At 44.1% G+C, this 15,897-nt stretch overlaps 1 protein-coding gene across 1 annotated transcript in view; it reads right to left on the reverse strand.

Moving 5' to 3' along the window:
- Positions 1 to 6,073: 6,073 nt before the first annotated feature.
- grk6 (G protein-coupled receptor kinase 6) overlaps positions 6,074 to 15,897 on the reverse strand; it is a 48,940-nt gene continuing 39,116 nt past the window's right edge. Inside the window, exons 9-16 of the mRNA XM_086308237.1 lie at positions 14,991 to 15,181; positions 14,873 to 14,910; positions 13,713 to 13,802; positions 13,179 to 13,387; positions 11,891 to 12,028; positions 8,979 to 9,116; positions 8,019 to 8,153; positions 6,074 to 7,722 (exon numbers count right to left, since the gene is read on the reverse strand). Coding sequence (XP_086164363.1) covers positions 7,672 to 7,722; positions 8,019 to 8,153; positions 8,979 to 9,116; positions 11,891 to 12,028; positions 13,179 to 13,387; positions 13,713 to 13,802; positions 14,873 to 14,910; positions 14,991 to 15,181 — 990 coding nt within the window. The 3' untranslated portion in view covers positions 6,074 to 7,671. The remainder of the gene's footprint in view (positions 7,723 to 8,018; positions 8,154 to 8,978; positions 9,117 to 11,890; positions 12,029 to 13,178; positions 13,388 to 13,712; positions 13,803 to 14,872; positions 14,911 to 14,990; positions 15,182 to 15,897) is intronic.

Below are 15,897 nucleotides of genomic sequence, written 5' to 3' on the forward strand. Positions count from 1 at the left end.
GAGGGTCAGAGACTGAGAATGACGACTGATAAATTCTTTAGGCTCGTGTTACGTAAAAAAGACGAGCACCTCTTCAGCAGATTTCATAGTCTCGTCTACATGCAGTCGGATTCCCGAAGGACTTCTCTTCTAAGTCTCCGTCACCGCTTTCCTTGAAACCATCATATTTTTTATCGAGGTCAAAAAAAAGAGTTGGAGACGTCATGTTTCTAACGATTATTTGACTCGTCTGAATGTGTGCTGAGGTCGCTCCACAGCCAGGACGAGAGCTTTTATTTCAGTCTGTATTATGTTTTGTTAAAGCTTTTCAGGGTTTACAGGCGATGGTTCACAGAAAAGTGCTTTTATAATCTATGAAGCTATAACAGCGTGAAAGCAGCCGGAGCAGTTTTCACTATAAATGAATGAATGACGTCAGCGTGTTCCTCAGTGAAAGGCTCTCCGGGGTAATGAATAGTCTGTTAGCAGGAGAGCAGAAACAATGACGGACACATTCAGAGCTGCACCGCCTGAATCCTTGAACCACGCCAGCGGCGAGAAACTAACAGACCATTAACACACCTGCTGTCCTCATGTAGGTCGTTTAATTCAGGATAACTCGAGCTGGATTTAGTAACTTTGGGATTTGAAGATACATTTTTAAAGAGCTCCTCAGTCCAACCCAGTCTTTGCTCTCTTCTTTTTCTCCTCCATAAAGGCCACGTTGTTCTGGAAGTCCCAAGACGAACAGAATCAACCTTTTGGGATTTACTTACCTGGATGAGCATCAAGACATTTAATCTGTTTGTAGGCGTATTCTGCCTTCAGATGATGAACATATGACTCGTAGGCAGAGATGGGCAGTAACGCGTGTAATCTGATTACTTTTTTCAAGTAAAGGTAATTAGATTACTGTTACTTTCCCGTAGGAACGCTGCGTTACTGCGTTACTAAAACCGTGATTTTTTTTGCAAGAATGTCTCATGACAGTGACGTGATGTGATGCAGCACAGGCCCTGGTGTGGTGCTGATGTCTTCCACTAGCAACACAGATGCAGTTGGTTCAGCCGGCAGCACAGGCCCAATAAATAGACTACTTTCCAAGAATTTAGAGAATACTTTAAAATAGTCTTAAAAAAGCTTGTTGGAAAAAACGAAAACCCATTTAAAATAGTAAAAAACAAAAAAATACCCCACAAATTCAAAGCAGACGTTCAACAAGGAGACATGCTGCTGCCATCTTGCAGCAGGTGCAGAAAGTGCGACTGCTGTGAGCACAATAGAGCAACAGGAGCACAAAGTCTTTGATTTTATTTATTTTCTGCTGTGTTTCACTTGGATCTATTTGTGAGTGTAAACACAAAAAATATTTTATTTTATGTGCTGGAATATACAGAAAATAGGTTTAAATGTTAAACTAATTTCTTCAAGTCAGAGACATATCATTTATTTTTGCTTGATGCATAAAGTTACTCTGACTGCTGGGATATTTTGTCAGTGGCTGGGATAGTGGGAGTTTCTGAAAAAGCTTAAAGGTTAAAATCAAACAGGTTCGGTCTCCTCAAACCAAAACTACAGTCAGTTTTGTTCCTGTAGGAATCACAGGATCGGACTGGAGAAGTTGACTGCAACTTAAAATTCTGGCTATTCAACCTGCAGCAGATCGAGGTCTGGATGCAAGTTGAGCTTTTCTCTCAAAGAGCCTGACTTTGAAGTCCATAATGTGAAACAGTTTCTTTGAAAGAGTCCTTTATCCATTTAGTGTTGATGGGTAGCTGTGTTTTTGTGGCCTGTATCTGTGTCTGGTCTCCTGTGAGTCATTCCTATCCAAGCACAGCGTCCTCAGTGACTCACAGGACAGGACGACGGGGCAACCACTCGCAAACATGCCCTTGAAGATTCTTCTCCAAGCGTAACATCCTCATTGACACACAGTATCGCCGGGTCAAACTCACAAACATGTCCTAACCTGTCCAGGTGTTGAGCTTTAACCAGGTTTTACAAATGAATCAGGTTTCATTTTGCAGGTTGTGTGTGTGTAAAACTATAATATGAAACAAAAAGCTTAAATTAATCAATTATTGTTCCTCGTGAGTCGTGCATCAACCTAAACTCTACCCAATCACAGGCATCTAGGGCGGGCCGTAGTGTCGCAGAATTTTGTAGAGGCTTTTCAAAGTAAAAGTGATCTAGAGCATCGCACGTTGATTCATGATGATTTTTTTGTCTTTTGTTTTGATAAAGATGAGTGAGGTCCAGACCTGAGTGACCTCACAGCTGGTTACGGTCATATCTGACACGTCAGAAAAGAACCGAGGTGGCAGACGGTGTTTGCAGTGAAACCCAGCAACCAATCCGGAGACGCCCTGTCGTCAAGGCGCCACTCAGCTTCACATCTGCACCTAATAGATCGAAGGTTTGAGAGAGGAGCGACGGAGGCGTCGATGTCCACCTGGAAGGAGTTCAGCTGAGGGCCTCACAGGTGATTCAACCTTCATCCTGTCATTTCATTCAATGTACCTGCGATGAATCCCCATCAGCTCTTATAACTCAATATGTCTGTATGGATGAGATGGTCAAACATCTTGAATAACATAAAAAATAACTTTAGACCACCGTGACATGAGCTGGGTGACTGAGAACCTCCTCACACATGAAAAACACACCAGTGACGGGAGGAAACAGCAGCAGGCTTCAAACATACTGTGAATGTCGTAGAGGACCTTCAAACACCAAAAGACACTTAGGATGGGATCTGTGATTTTCTGTACGTGACGTGTTTGGTTAAAACGACCTGGCTGAGAACAGCAGGCACACCTTGACTTGATTTACACAAAGAAAACTGAAACACAGCTCAGAATCAAAGAGTGGACTGATGAGAAAAATACATTTTTTAAAGGTAAGATCTGTTTTTCAACTCAGGCTAGAACGTTTGATCAACAGCTCACTCGCAGTTCAGTAACTTTCTTTTACCAAACGGCAGTAAAGCTTCTAGACAGCTGGCCCAGCTTTCTTGCCGTTGTCAAAGGCTAATTCTTTATTATTTTAACCCATTTCCTCTACAGAGGAATGAGGAACATGCAGACACCAAATATTAGATTTGGTGATGACGCTCCTTCCACAACAGAACAGAGCCAGTATCAAATAAGAAGAAGGGGTGGGGTTGCCGAGTGGCTTTCAGATGCACAACAAAAGCTCCTGTAAATACTTTCAGATTGAGACAGTTGAGATTTGTTGCTCATGAGATTATTTCCATCCATTTCTGTGACACTGATCAAGTCAGGCAGCGGATGAAACGAGGAGCTGTGGTGGAGGTGGGTTGCAAAGCGGTTTGCACAATTATTGGTGTCAGCTGAACCTGATGTGGGTGGGCTCTGAGATCATCTGATCTGCAGGTGAGCTGAACTTCCTGAACTGATACTTAAGATTAGCATCTCCTTCCTGGGACTCTTAGCAGCTCACTCAAACTGATTGTGGTCAGTCAAAGTCAGACAGCCTCTAACGGATCACTTCAGCACGCTGGACTTCCTGTGTCATGGAAATATTTGCGGTAGTCCAGAACGGGACTCTGTGGAGCTGAAAAATATAAATCCGGTGGATAAACTCTTTTGTTCTGGGTGAGAGAGCGTACAAAGTTCCAAACACCCGGATTTTAAATGCATTTCTGTGAGTATGCAGGACGTCGCAGCACCACAAGCTGCTTTGGGGCATCCTCCATTTTTATTTTGAGCGTGAAGCAAGCAGCACAACAATCAGACGTCTCTTCTACACGCAAAGTTTCTGCTGTGGTTTACCTTCTAATGTGTGGCTATCATTTGGAGCTGGACGCCACTGAGTCTGTCCTTAACCGACCAATCAGCACGCATTAGCAGAGTGGCTGTGTTTCAGGGGGAAAAACTCAGCTTTGCTTCAAGAAAAACTAGAGAACAAAAGTGTTGTTTTATTTCAGATTGGAGACTTCTTAGTTTCTGGGGCTTTATGGATATTTTTGTCTAAAACTGGTATAAATAAAACTTGTCGCATGTGCAGATCGGCTCTGGCTACATTCAGTGGAGGTGATGTGCTTCCTTCTTCCAGTGAGTCTGTGTAACTAAACTTCAGATCCTCAGACCCCTGTTAATGATGTGGTTGACATCAGGTTTCATCCTGTCATTTAGAGACAATAATATTATTATATAAATCACAGTGACGACAGATGCTGGTGTTCACTGTGACGCTGACGTTTCCAAACTCTGTCTGTCATCGAAGCATTTCAAAACTGCAGAGCAGGAGGAACAATACTGGTAGTTTGGGCCAGAAACTAAAAACGTAAGACTTTTGCACAGTGCTGTACCTCACAGGGTTGAGTCTTTTGTTTCTATTTTGCTTGGAAAATGTAAAATAGATGCAGCGATTTACTGAAACGTGCAAATATACATGGAAATACAGCATGTAAGGCAAAAGTCAATATTTGGTATGATCGCCTGTGTTCTTCAGCACAGTCTGAACTTTCTTTGGCAGAATTTCTTTCAGCAGTCTTCAGGAATCCTTCTCAAGGCTCCCTGAAAGACATTTAAAGCTCTTCTTGTGATGTTTCTGCGTTTTGTTCTATCCTTGGTCAGCGTCCGGGCTCTGGGGAAGCCGATCCAGGTATCCAGGTATGCTTTTACTGCACTGATAGTGTGTTTTTAAAGGTGCGCTGAAAATACAGGCTGCTGCCAATCGGATCCTTTTCAGATGATATTGGTATTAAAATCTGATGTTACATTTTGGGGTCAAAATTTCATCGGTTTTGACAATTACTGCGACAATGAAGCCCAAAACTGTCACACAGTGTGTTTTACAGATGGCTGCAGATACTCACTGCTGTTCGTCTCTTCTCTTCTGTACATATTTCAAGGAAAAGAGTTACATTTGGATTCATCAGCCTTGTCACCACTGATTTTCAGTCCAGCTCTGGTGTCACTGAGACTCCTGCTGATGACGCTTCATAAAACAGTAGCTGGATCAGCTGAAGGTCACATAGAGGCCTGGATTTTCCCCTTTCTTAACGTACTAATTTCAGCTAATCACTCTTTGAGAATCACCTCGTTGGTGGAAAAATATGATTCTGTCTGTCAAACCGTGTTACCTTTGTGATTTTGCACAGACTTAACTAAAGAAATGGGAACAAATGATGTTTTTGCAATTGGATGCTAGTAAGTGCTTAAAGATACGATTTAAAATCGGATGTTTGCTAAGTTGTCTGTTAAATGTAGACAAAATGCTGGTTAATCCCTTGAGTTGGGTGCATACTTTATGCTTAATGATTCATAGGTCAGTGTTAACTGACTTAAGAAACAAAACAACAATCATCTGCAATGGTCAGGTGACAAAGCAGCCGATGTCCAAAGAAAAACTTTAAAACACCTTCAGGAAACCTGGAGGATTCCTGACCTCAGTGGCTCAGAACCTTTGACATCACGTTAACTTTTTAAAAAACTGGATCATTTGTCCTCGAACGCTAAAAGCAGCAGTTTTTCCTGCTGTCGTGTAAGCAGGATCCCACTGAAGTCTGAGATTTATGGAAGAAACCATCAGTCACGCTCATGTTTGCCTTTCCTGCACAGTGGGCAAACTTAGCTGCATTTAATACACGATAAGGTCATGATTCACCTCAGTGATCAATCTCACTATCTGACTGGCTAAAGGAAAATTCCATTTATTTTTTAACATTAGAGATATCAGGCGCACTAAAAGGTCAGCGGGTCAGGGGTCATGGAGGTCCATCCCATCACAGAGCACTTCCTGTCTGGTCTGCTGGGATACTTACGGAGCAATAATTATAACAGCTCAGTGCTCCAAATACAGACAAGCATCAGACTGAGAAACACGACTAGAGCAAAGTGTCAAATCATGTTTTCTTTTATAAAACTTGGTGAAGAAAGTCTTAAAAAGTGACCGTATTTTATGGTACAGCTTTAATTCTGGAGCCTGTAAGTCAAGAGGAGGGTTTCATCCGCTACGGAGGATTAACATAACAGCAGAAACAAACGGATGTTTGTGAGACTTTGGCGTCTAGTTGCATCTGTTGTCCTAAAGGTCGTTCTGCAGAAACAACATGGCAGCCAGTCTGTACATTCAGAGGTATTTCATTTTAATAGCTTAGAGATAGAAAACCATTGACTGTAACCGTCCAACTTCAGTCTCAGGGTTTGACCCCAAAGCTTCAGTTATTCTTGTCGTTTCAGTTTCAGAGTGACTGAGAGAGTCTGGACTGAGTAGAAAGAACCCAGAGCAACTGGAGGCAGCAGAAACCCTGAGAGAAACGCAGTGTGCAGCACTAAACACTGGGACGAAAAGAAAAAAGCCTCATTGTTTTATCTGCAGCGCTTTATATTTGGCAGTATGAGTCTGGTCTGGGAGCTACAGCATCAGTGACAGGATCTGGGTTTGGCGGGGGGTTGCAAAGCAGCTTGCACCGGCTGCCAGCACAGCCGGTTTGTAACATGACCCGGTGCACGTAGATCAGTGTGTCATTGGCCTACATGATGATTTTAGTTTCCTTCACAATCACACAAGCCTTCTCTTGTCTCGCGATATGCAACAAAATAAGTAGTAACTATTTGTGTCATAATTTTGTAGTTTAATTTTTACCAACTAATTCAGATTTGTGTCTTCAGTCATATACTTTCATCTTTTATTTAGATAATCAATCACAATCATTATAGATCTTTGTGACATGTTGAGTTTCATTCATGCTGACTCTTGTGATTGAAACACAACATTTATGCCACTGAAGAAAAACAAAAACCTTTGGACAACCAGATGTCTTGGTGGGTAAACGAAACCCGGGCTGATGTTGTTATTATCAGGGGTTAAAGGTGGCAGTTTGGAAACTACCAGAGCTGGTGTAACAGTTTTCTTTGCTGCTGCTCTGAATTTCAGCCAGTACGTAATCATAGCTGCTTTCCAAACCTCGCCAGGATAAACCAGAGTGAGTGAAATGAAGGCACAATAAGGTGTGTTGGTCAATGCAGCTCTGAGTGACCAGAAGTGATTAAGGGTGATCATTTCTATCTCAGAGTTTCTGTTAAAACTGGACGGCTCATCTCCCATCACATCTGAAAACTGATATTTTACTGACAAGAGTGACTGAAGCTGCGCTGACACACACGAGGAGTCGATTGTCTCATGAAATCCATCGGAAAAATTCTGAAAAAACCCCAAATGTTCAAACCCTGAATGTCCCAGCTCGCAAACAAGAGAATAAAAAAGCGGTGAGGTTCGTCTCAGCAGGATGGAGGGCAGAAGAAGTGGTCACAGTTCACAGGCTGAAAGTTTCCCTGGACAAAGACATGGAGGAATGTTCGGTCCTCACTTCACAGTGCCCTCAAGCAAGGCACTTCTACAGCAGGCGCTTGTTCCAGTGGAGCTGCTTCGCAGCCAGAAGCAGCCCTCAGTTCAGTGTGTGAGTGGATGAAAACAAAAGCAAAGTCTTCCCTGGACAAATGACAACAACAAACTAAAAATAAAAGACAAAAAACCAAAAAAACCAGAGTTCATTTTCTGTCTCCGCCTCCTGATTTGAAACAGCAGATATTTCACACTTTTAAATAACATTAAACATTATGGCTATGATGAAAATTTACATTCTGACATTTAGATAGGACTACCGTAAAAATACAAATGTGCAAAAGTTGTAAACAAATCAGATGGTATGTGTGTGGTTTGTCACAGCCTGGTGGGCTCCTCGTCACTGTCGCTGCAGTTACCACAGCACTCCTGCAGGGGGAGGAAGAGAGCACCGATGTTACTGTCATTCACAGATGAATGCAGATCATTTTTCTATCGACTAAATTTTATTCATGTATTTGTATTGTATGTATTTACTGGTCTTTTTTGTTTTTTACCATCTTGCTGTTTTACCATATTAACTCCGCCTTACCGACGTCCGTCTGTGGAGTTAGCTTACACTACACAGTTTAGTGTACTTTGTGCTAGCTCACAGCTCGTGTGTGTTGATGTATGCTGGTAAATAAAAGAGCGGTGATGTTCTGGAGGTGAGGGAGGTTGCTCACATTTCTGCCGAACAGTCGCTGCAGGAGTCCCTGTTTGGGTGTCGGAGACGGCTGTCCTCTCCAGTCCAGGTCAGGAGGAACCGCCCCGTCCTGGTAGAAAACGTTGAGCTCTGTGAAACACTCTGTCTCGATCATCTGCCGAGAAAAACACAAAAATCTCAGAACCTGTGCAAAAACACGGGGCAGTTAGGAGTTTGTTCTTTTTACCACTAACATGGTCAAAAGGCTCGACTTGTTCTGGACAGCAGCCGTTAGTGAAGCAGGTGGCGACAGATCTGGCAGGTTTGACATGGCATGAAAAAGGGATGAAGGTGGGTTGCAAAGCAGCCTGGACTGACTTTATGGCCTCCCTGATTAAAGCTGTGCTTGATTTCTGTAACATGTTTTACATTTAAGACTGTTTTTCGAAAGAACAAATATAATGTTTGGTTACTCGTGTAACCACGGTTCTCTGGAAATTGAGCACTGCATCTAATTACTGGGGGAGTGTGAACCATCCTGTAACTTCCTGTCTTTGCAAGAACTCGTGTGCTGGTGCTTTTGGCTTGTTGAATGTACTTTCCTGTACTTAAAAAAAAATGTAATCTTATATCAATTATAATTTAATTAGTCCCATCTTCAGTCTTTTGAGTCCCTTTTTATGTTTTGTTCCATCTGTTATTTATGTTTTAAACTGAAATCTGCTCTAAAGGTCAGGCGACTTTTCCTAACAGTCACCATTTTCTCGGGTGAACAGTGTGTGCAACGACAAAGTGAGGACTGTGCTTTTCCAATTAGGTATTTTTATCCTCCTCCTACGGAGATGGAGCAGCAGCAGCATGTTTAACATTTTCTCACTGCTGTTAGTCATAAATGTCAAAACCTCTAAATATCATGATGCGGATGATAACATCATCAGGAGAACAAATTCCTTTTCCTGCATTTTTTACAGCAGGAGTGTGCCGAGTGTGAGTCTCTAACCTCGTTTTGCCAGGGAATGGAAACGCTGCCCGTGGACACTTTACTGTAGAAAGACTCGTCCTTGGGCTCCAGCTCCACCCCTTTAACTGTGGAGAACTGCTCGATGTCCAACACGTCTTTACAGTAGATGGCCTGAGGCTGAAACACACAAACACACACAGCCGATAAGGTCGTCAGTCTCAGCAGAGACAAGTCCAAACATCTCCAGTTATCTGACCCCACGTTGGCTTCCTGCCTTTGCCATCGTTTCCACGTGCATCACCCCGAGTCTTCGCCCTCCCCTCGTCAGCTTACCTCCAGCACAAGTCTGCGTTTACCTTTTCAGTCTTCTTTGGCTTTTATTGGGAAGCTCCTGCTTCACCCTGACAGCGCCTTCAGTCTTTTGAGTTCCTTTTTATGTTTTGCAACCTGCCAGTTTGCCTCGTCGGTGGCCTCTTTTGGAGGCACACCTGAAGGGGAAAAACACCTTGAAACCAAACTCTGCGTCTCTTTGATTAGATGCAAGCTCGCTCTGTACCCGCCCAACACGAAACCTGCTGTATGGATCCTTCCTGTTACAGACGCCGTGCAGCAGCTTCACAGAAATCACGCCAGGGCCTCGGAGACGCACTCACTCATGGTGCTGTGGAGTGCTCTCATTGTACAGCCTCTCACTCAGAGTTATTATTAGATACTTGGCTCTCGCATTATCGGCTAACGCACAAAATCAGCGAGGTCGTCCCACCTGACCCCCTCAGAATCAGCTCCATTAATAGAGCCAGTATCTGACATCACACGCTGGAGGTTTTCTAAGCGTTGGTCCTCAGAGCAGGCAGAGTGGGTCAAACATTTGGTGCTTTTTAAGTCACTTAATCCATTTTTACATCTACATGAAAACTGCCTATGAAGCTATGAGGGTTCAAAAATGCAGAATAAAAAAATAACTGAATCTTCTTTTTTAAGCAGCTTCCTTTAGAGGTCACCACTGAGGATCATCTGCCTCCATTTCATCCTCCTCAGTCACACCGAGCATCTGCAGTTCCTCCTTTCTTTCATAAAAAATGCATCAGCTGATTCTGAGGGTCGGATCAGGATCCGGTTGATCTTTTATGCCAGATGTGTCCAACTCCAGGCCTCGAGGGCCGGTGTCCTGCAGGTTTTAGATCTCACCCTGGGTCAACACACCTGAGTCACATGATTGGTTCGTTACCAGGCGTCTGGAGAACTTGTTGAGGAGGTGATTCAGCCATTTGAATCAGATCAAGTAACGACACAGAAAACCTCAAAACCATCCAGACTTAAGTGATTAAATTGATTTTATTACTTAAGTTAGTGCAGCCTGGCTTTAAGACGGACCTTTGTCTTTGTTTGGATCGGTGACGTGATTGGAGGCTTTTTGCTGCTTGAATAAAGTGAGCGTGGCTCACGCCGGGCTAAGGCTACGTTCACACTGCAGGTCTTAATGCTCAAATCCGATTTTTTTGTCTGCTCGTTCACACTACAAATAAAATGCGACAGCCAACGCGCTCTAGTGTGAACGCTCAAAGCGGCGCATGCGCAAACAATATTGTTTCACTGATAGCCCTTAATATAAAGAGTTCGGACTTTACGTTTCCCAATTTTTGCTTTAAGTTATTTTGTTATTGACATAATAATGTAGATAACCTAATAATGATCCTTATTGCTGTTTTAGAGGAGCGCTGCTTCTAGCTGCAGGTTTCTGTCAGAATCTGCAGATTATACAGGACAAATAAAATGTTCACGTTTCTCCAACGTTGTCTTTCCAACAGTTTCACTGACATCTACACTGGATGAACAGGAAGCGTTCGCGATGTCTTCTCCGGCGCTGATAATCGGCGTCTGTCTTGTGTCAGTGACGTAAAAGACGGATTTAATGGGACTTGACCATCAAACAGCAGTCGCTTTCTAAAACATCAGATATGTATCGATTCAGGACCACATACGAAAGTGACCCAGATCGGATTTGAAAATATCGGATTTGTGCCGTTCACACTGTCAGACCATGGTCGGATATGGGTCGCATAATCGGCTTTGATGCGCTTTCGCCTGCAGTGTGAACGTAGCCTTAGACTGTGACGTTGGCTGACGATGCACAGACAGCTCTGATAGTTTTAACGACAGAATCATCGTTGATCCCAGTGATGTCCACATGACGTGACCCCAGAGATGTTACTGAGTTTGGTATTTTTGTGATATTTAATGTTTTGTTTCTTCTTGTGTATTTAGTATCACGGGTGGAATTAAATGTTTATTTTGCACTAACTCACAAGAATCACAAGTCCTTCTATAACGGTTTTATGTTTTTATAGATTTTTAATCACCATCTGTGGAGTAGGTGGCGCTTGAGTCATGTGATGTATGAAACACCTTTTGATTGGTTAGACGCTGTCGAGTCTAGTTTTTACATTTTCTTGCCCCTCCCCCTCGTCTTCACCTGTCGCTGACTGTTGTCAGCTGCTGTGTGCTTTGCTCCCTCATGCGCCTCGTTGTGTCATCACTCCCTCATCTATAAATAGTCTTGTTTGTTAAGACTTCTGTTTATGATCCCTGATTTGCTCGCTGCGTCCTTCCTGATTTCTCGTGTTTATTTTTGGATTTCAGGGTTTTTTCCAACCTTTGAACTTTGTGACTTTGTACTTTTGAACCTTCCAAAATAAAGGCAAACTCTGTACGCACTGACAGATACAGATCTCATCATTTGTCTTCACTCGGGGAAACAAAAATGAATGTGTGACGGATGAAGAGTCTCAGACTTCATCTCGGGTCACCAACAAACCTGTTTTCAGGCTCGTACCTGAACGTCAAGTCACAAACTTGTCAACGACTCTTCAGAAGCCGAGTTTTGAGTTTCGAGTATCTACATGATAAAAATTAAAATCTTTTTACGGTCGGTGTGCTCGCTCTGGACTTACATCAGGGATGAAGGGTGTCTGCAGCATGCCGGCCTCCAGCCGTTTGAAGTTGATGGAGCGGAAGATGGGATGAGCTTTGACCTCAGTGGCTCCGCCCCCCAGGCAGCCCAGCCTCTCGGTGGGATCTTTGGCCAGCAGCTGAGGGGTTAAAAACACAGCAGAGCTTTAGAGAAGGTGGAGAGTTGCTGCTTCAGGTCAGGCGTTAAAGCATCAGCGGTTACGCCTCAGACAAAAGTTGAGCCGGGTTTCATTTTCCACCAGTTTTTCAGAGTTTTAGCAGGAAGCTGTGTGTTTGTATTCAAAGCATGACGTGTCTGCGAAAAGCAGCCAAAGGCAAAGACTTCTGGATGTTTGCTACCCTCTTTATTAAAACGAAGCAGACACAGTGCCAGTGACCAGCTTTGCTTGTCTGGCCTCCACAGTCTCACGCATCGTGACTCTGATCTTCAGGAGGAAGTTCCCTCGTCTAAAGCTTGTTTTCCTAAGCATGGAACAGGTTTTCCTGAAACCCTGCAGTGAGATGACAATAATTTCCCATCTTTGAGCTGTGTGCACTCGCCCTCCAGGTGTCCAATTATGAGTCAGGATAAACTCAGACTACAGGTGAACCACAGATCTCACCTTAATCAACCTCCCACCTGACTTTCATTTAAAACAAGATGCAGGTGGAGATCTGACCAATGACCAAAAACAAACTGCAGTATTTCCTGTTGGGAGGTTATTCCGTCTTCTGTTTGTTAGCAGACTCAGCAAACATGGCTGAACCGCAGACGGACGATTCGCCGCGAAGACGGCAAACGCACACGTCTGCGTCGTGTCCCTGGACGTTTCTCTGCGTGAGAATTCGGTCATTTGTTTCGTCCATTCACCAAAATCTGGGACGATGTTTATAACGAGGTTTGTGATTTGGCCCTCGACCATGACGTGGTGCAGCGTTTTAAAATGTTTGCCTTTCACGCCAAAGAAGGCTGGATTCTGGGGGGAGACACACCCCCAGCCTCGTGGAGTTATGAGCTGACGTTGTCTTATGTTCGGTTCTGAGTCTGGATGAATGGGATGAATGTATCTGGGTACAGCTAATCTGGATCCACACGTCCTCCTGGATCCAGGAATATTGGACGATTACGAATAATCGCGGGGAGCAGGGAGATCTCGCCGCAACGTTTCAGCCACTCTGAAAAGCTGAGTCTAAAAACCGGAGTACGAAAACATCAGTCAGCTATACGATGGCGTGACTGAGGTGGCAGATGGGAGCTAAAGACGCCGAAGAGAAAGAAGTTCCACCCACCATTTTACAGAGGGACTTGGCGTCCTCGGAGAACTTGCTGGAATATTCCTCCTCCACCTCCCTCACCAGCCGCTCCACTTCCTCCCTCTTGATCTTCTTCTTCCTCTGCTGGAAAGGCGACTGGCCCTCGATCATCTCGTACAGCAGGCAGCCCAGCGCCCACCAGTCAGGGCTGAGGGTGTACCGCTCGTTTTTCACCACCTCTGGAGCTGGAGGGGAGCGAGGAGGCGGTGGGAGAGAAATTAGAAATCTGGATCGTAAGGTGGATGTTTGTACTACAGTAAAAGTACAATTACCACTTTGTAAAAGTCCTGAACTAGATAAACTGAGTACAAATACACAGGAACCAAATGTTTCCCAACACTCGAGTGTTAAGTGTAAAAGCTTTGTTACTGTGAAACGTCTCAGTGTTAAATTAAAGTTGGTAAAAACATTTAACGTCCCTTTGAAATGTGTTTGATGTGAAAGCACTTCATACTCTAGTGCAGTGCTCACATAAATGTACTTGCTCAGTAAAGGTCAGAGGTCACTTACACATGTATCCCACTGTTCCCACTCGTCCTTTGATGGTTTCTCCCTCTGGCACATGAACCGCTAGACCCAGGTCTGATATCCTGATGTGACCTGAAGACACAAATGTTAGCAACCATGAGGATAATCGGCTAATTAAAGATTTACTCCATCTACCCATCTGCTCAAAGCTCCCTCCTGTGGTCCACTCGCTCTACACAGGCCCCTGTTTCTGACTCCTTGAGACTTTCAGTCACTGGTGATTCAACTGTAGACAGTTTTGTGGGCCTGCCGCTTCTTTTTTCCTCCACTTGTCCAGCATATCTCAGTATATGTTAGCATGCTGAGATCAGTTTTCAGCTAACAGCTCTATGAAAAGCGCCTTGCTTCAAAATGGCATTAAATACCTTCCAGACTGTCATTTTTATTGCTTTATCTAAATAAATGGAAACAAATTATGTTTTTGTGTTAGTAACAAACTGCGAGTTCTTTGCAAACGTGTCTGTTATGTGGACACAACACTGGTTCATCCCTTGAGCTCTTTTTAAGATTGAATTATTGAAAAGTCAGAGTTAAAGTGGTCCAGGTCTGAGCGACTCTCAGCGAGCTGGAGAACTATTGTTTAAAAAACTTTGAAAGTGACAACAGAGTCTGGCTCACTGTAAAGAAAGGAGGGGTGGCTCAGGACTGTGTTTAGAAATCATTCCCATTGAAGGCTCAGATTCATCGAACAAACCATCAATCATCAAGTTTTTGCAAACGGAGAATCTCAGATTTAGACTTTCATGGTGTTTGTCTTTAGCTTCAGTCACTCTGTTAGTGATGTCAGCAGAGACTGGCGCTGCCTGAGGAGAGTTTCCTGGAGTCAGAGCGCCCTCTGGTGTTTAACAGCAAACACTGAAACTGCAAAAGTGAATCTTGGAGTGGAAGCGGAGCTCGCGTTAACCATAAATGCTTTTTAATCTGTATTTGAGTCAGATAAATATGACTTGCTGCTTCCCGGAGATCTTTAACAAGGCCTCATTTTCACCCTCCTCCCCCCCACCTGTCATATATTTATTTTTCCAAACACTGACTGGAATTACTGCAAAAGTTCATCGTGCAATGTTACTGAAAGACGTGCAGAATTAAAGATTTGATGATGTTTGTGGTGGCGATATCTCCTCCTCGGTAATCGGACTCACCGTGGTCGTCCAGCAGGATGTTTTCTGGCTTTAGGTCCCTACGCAGAAGATAAAGACACGGAGAGTGAGCAGAAAGGCAGGAGCCAATGAGACGAGAGGAAGGTGTCCGGGTGCTCACCTGTAGACGATCCGCTCCCGGTGGAGGTCCTCCAGGCCGCAGCAGATCTCCGCGGTGTAGAAGATGGCTCTCTTCTCATCGAAACCCGCGTCGCCCATGTGATAGATGTGAAACTTTAAATCGCCGCCGTTCATGAGAGTCAGCACGAGGCACAGGGCGTCCTTGGTCTCGTAGGCGTACGCTAAACTCACCTGGAGATGGACAGGAGTCGTGTGTTTAAGCATTTGGAGCTGGGAGTGATTCATGGACTCTTCTAGGGCGGCTTTGCATGATTCACACAACTTTCAGCCGTTTGTGACTAAATCGACGAGCTGATCTGAGAGCTGCTCTAAAGCCCTGAGGTTGTTAAGCAGTATGCTGCAGCTGCTTACACACACACTGCCAACATGCTCACCGAGGCTCCGGCTCTTCATACACACATGTGGATGTTAATATGTGGAATCTGTAGGCAGCCAATAAGATCTCTGACACTGAGAGGTCGACTGACTGATGCAGGGGAAATGCTGTGGCTGGTTTTCATTTAGGATTTAAACGTATTTGCAACGAGGACGTTGAATTGCATCAAAAATGTGCGCACTGTCCTCAGATGCCGTGCTGCAGAGATTCTGAGTTTGTCGGCGCCGTCGACTGTTTTCTTTTGAAAACTGTAATCCTTTTAAGTTTAGTTCAGCATGTTCTGTTCTGCACACATAAACACAAAAACCTCGTGCCAAAGATTTCCAAACTGATTAAGATGTGTTAATTAAAGCCGTCTGTGAGTTTTCGCATTAAACCCCGGGAGACGGTGTAGGCCCGAGAGCCCGGACGAGCCGACTGACGGCCGTCCAAATCATATAACAGCTGAACGAAGTCCATCTGGTGGAGAATCAAACCACAGCAGAGACGCTGCAAACCTCAGCGCTGCCTT

The sequence above is a fragment of the Aulonocara sp. 'chitande type north' Nkhata Bay genome, linkage group LG10 (genome assembly GCF_057382095.1).
Source record: "Aulonocara sp. 'chitande type north' Nkhata Bay isolate Kocher_YH1m ecotype deep benthic linkage group LG10, A_spYH_male_GT1.1, whole genome shotgun sequence".
NCBI lineage: Eukaryota > Metazoa > Chordata > Actinopteri > Cichliformes > Cichlidae > Aulonocara > Aulonocara sp. 'chitande type north' Nkhata Bay.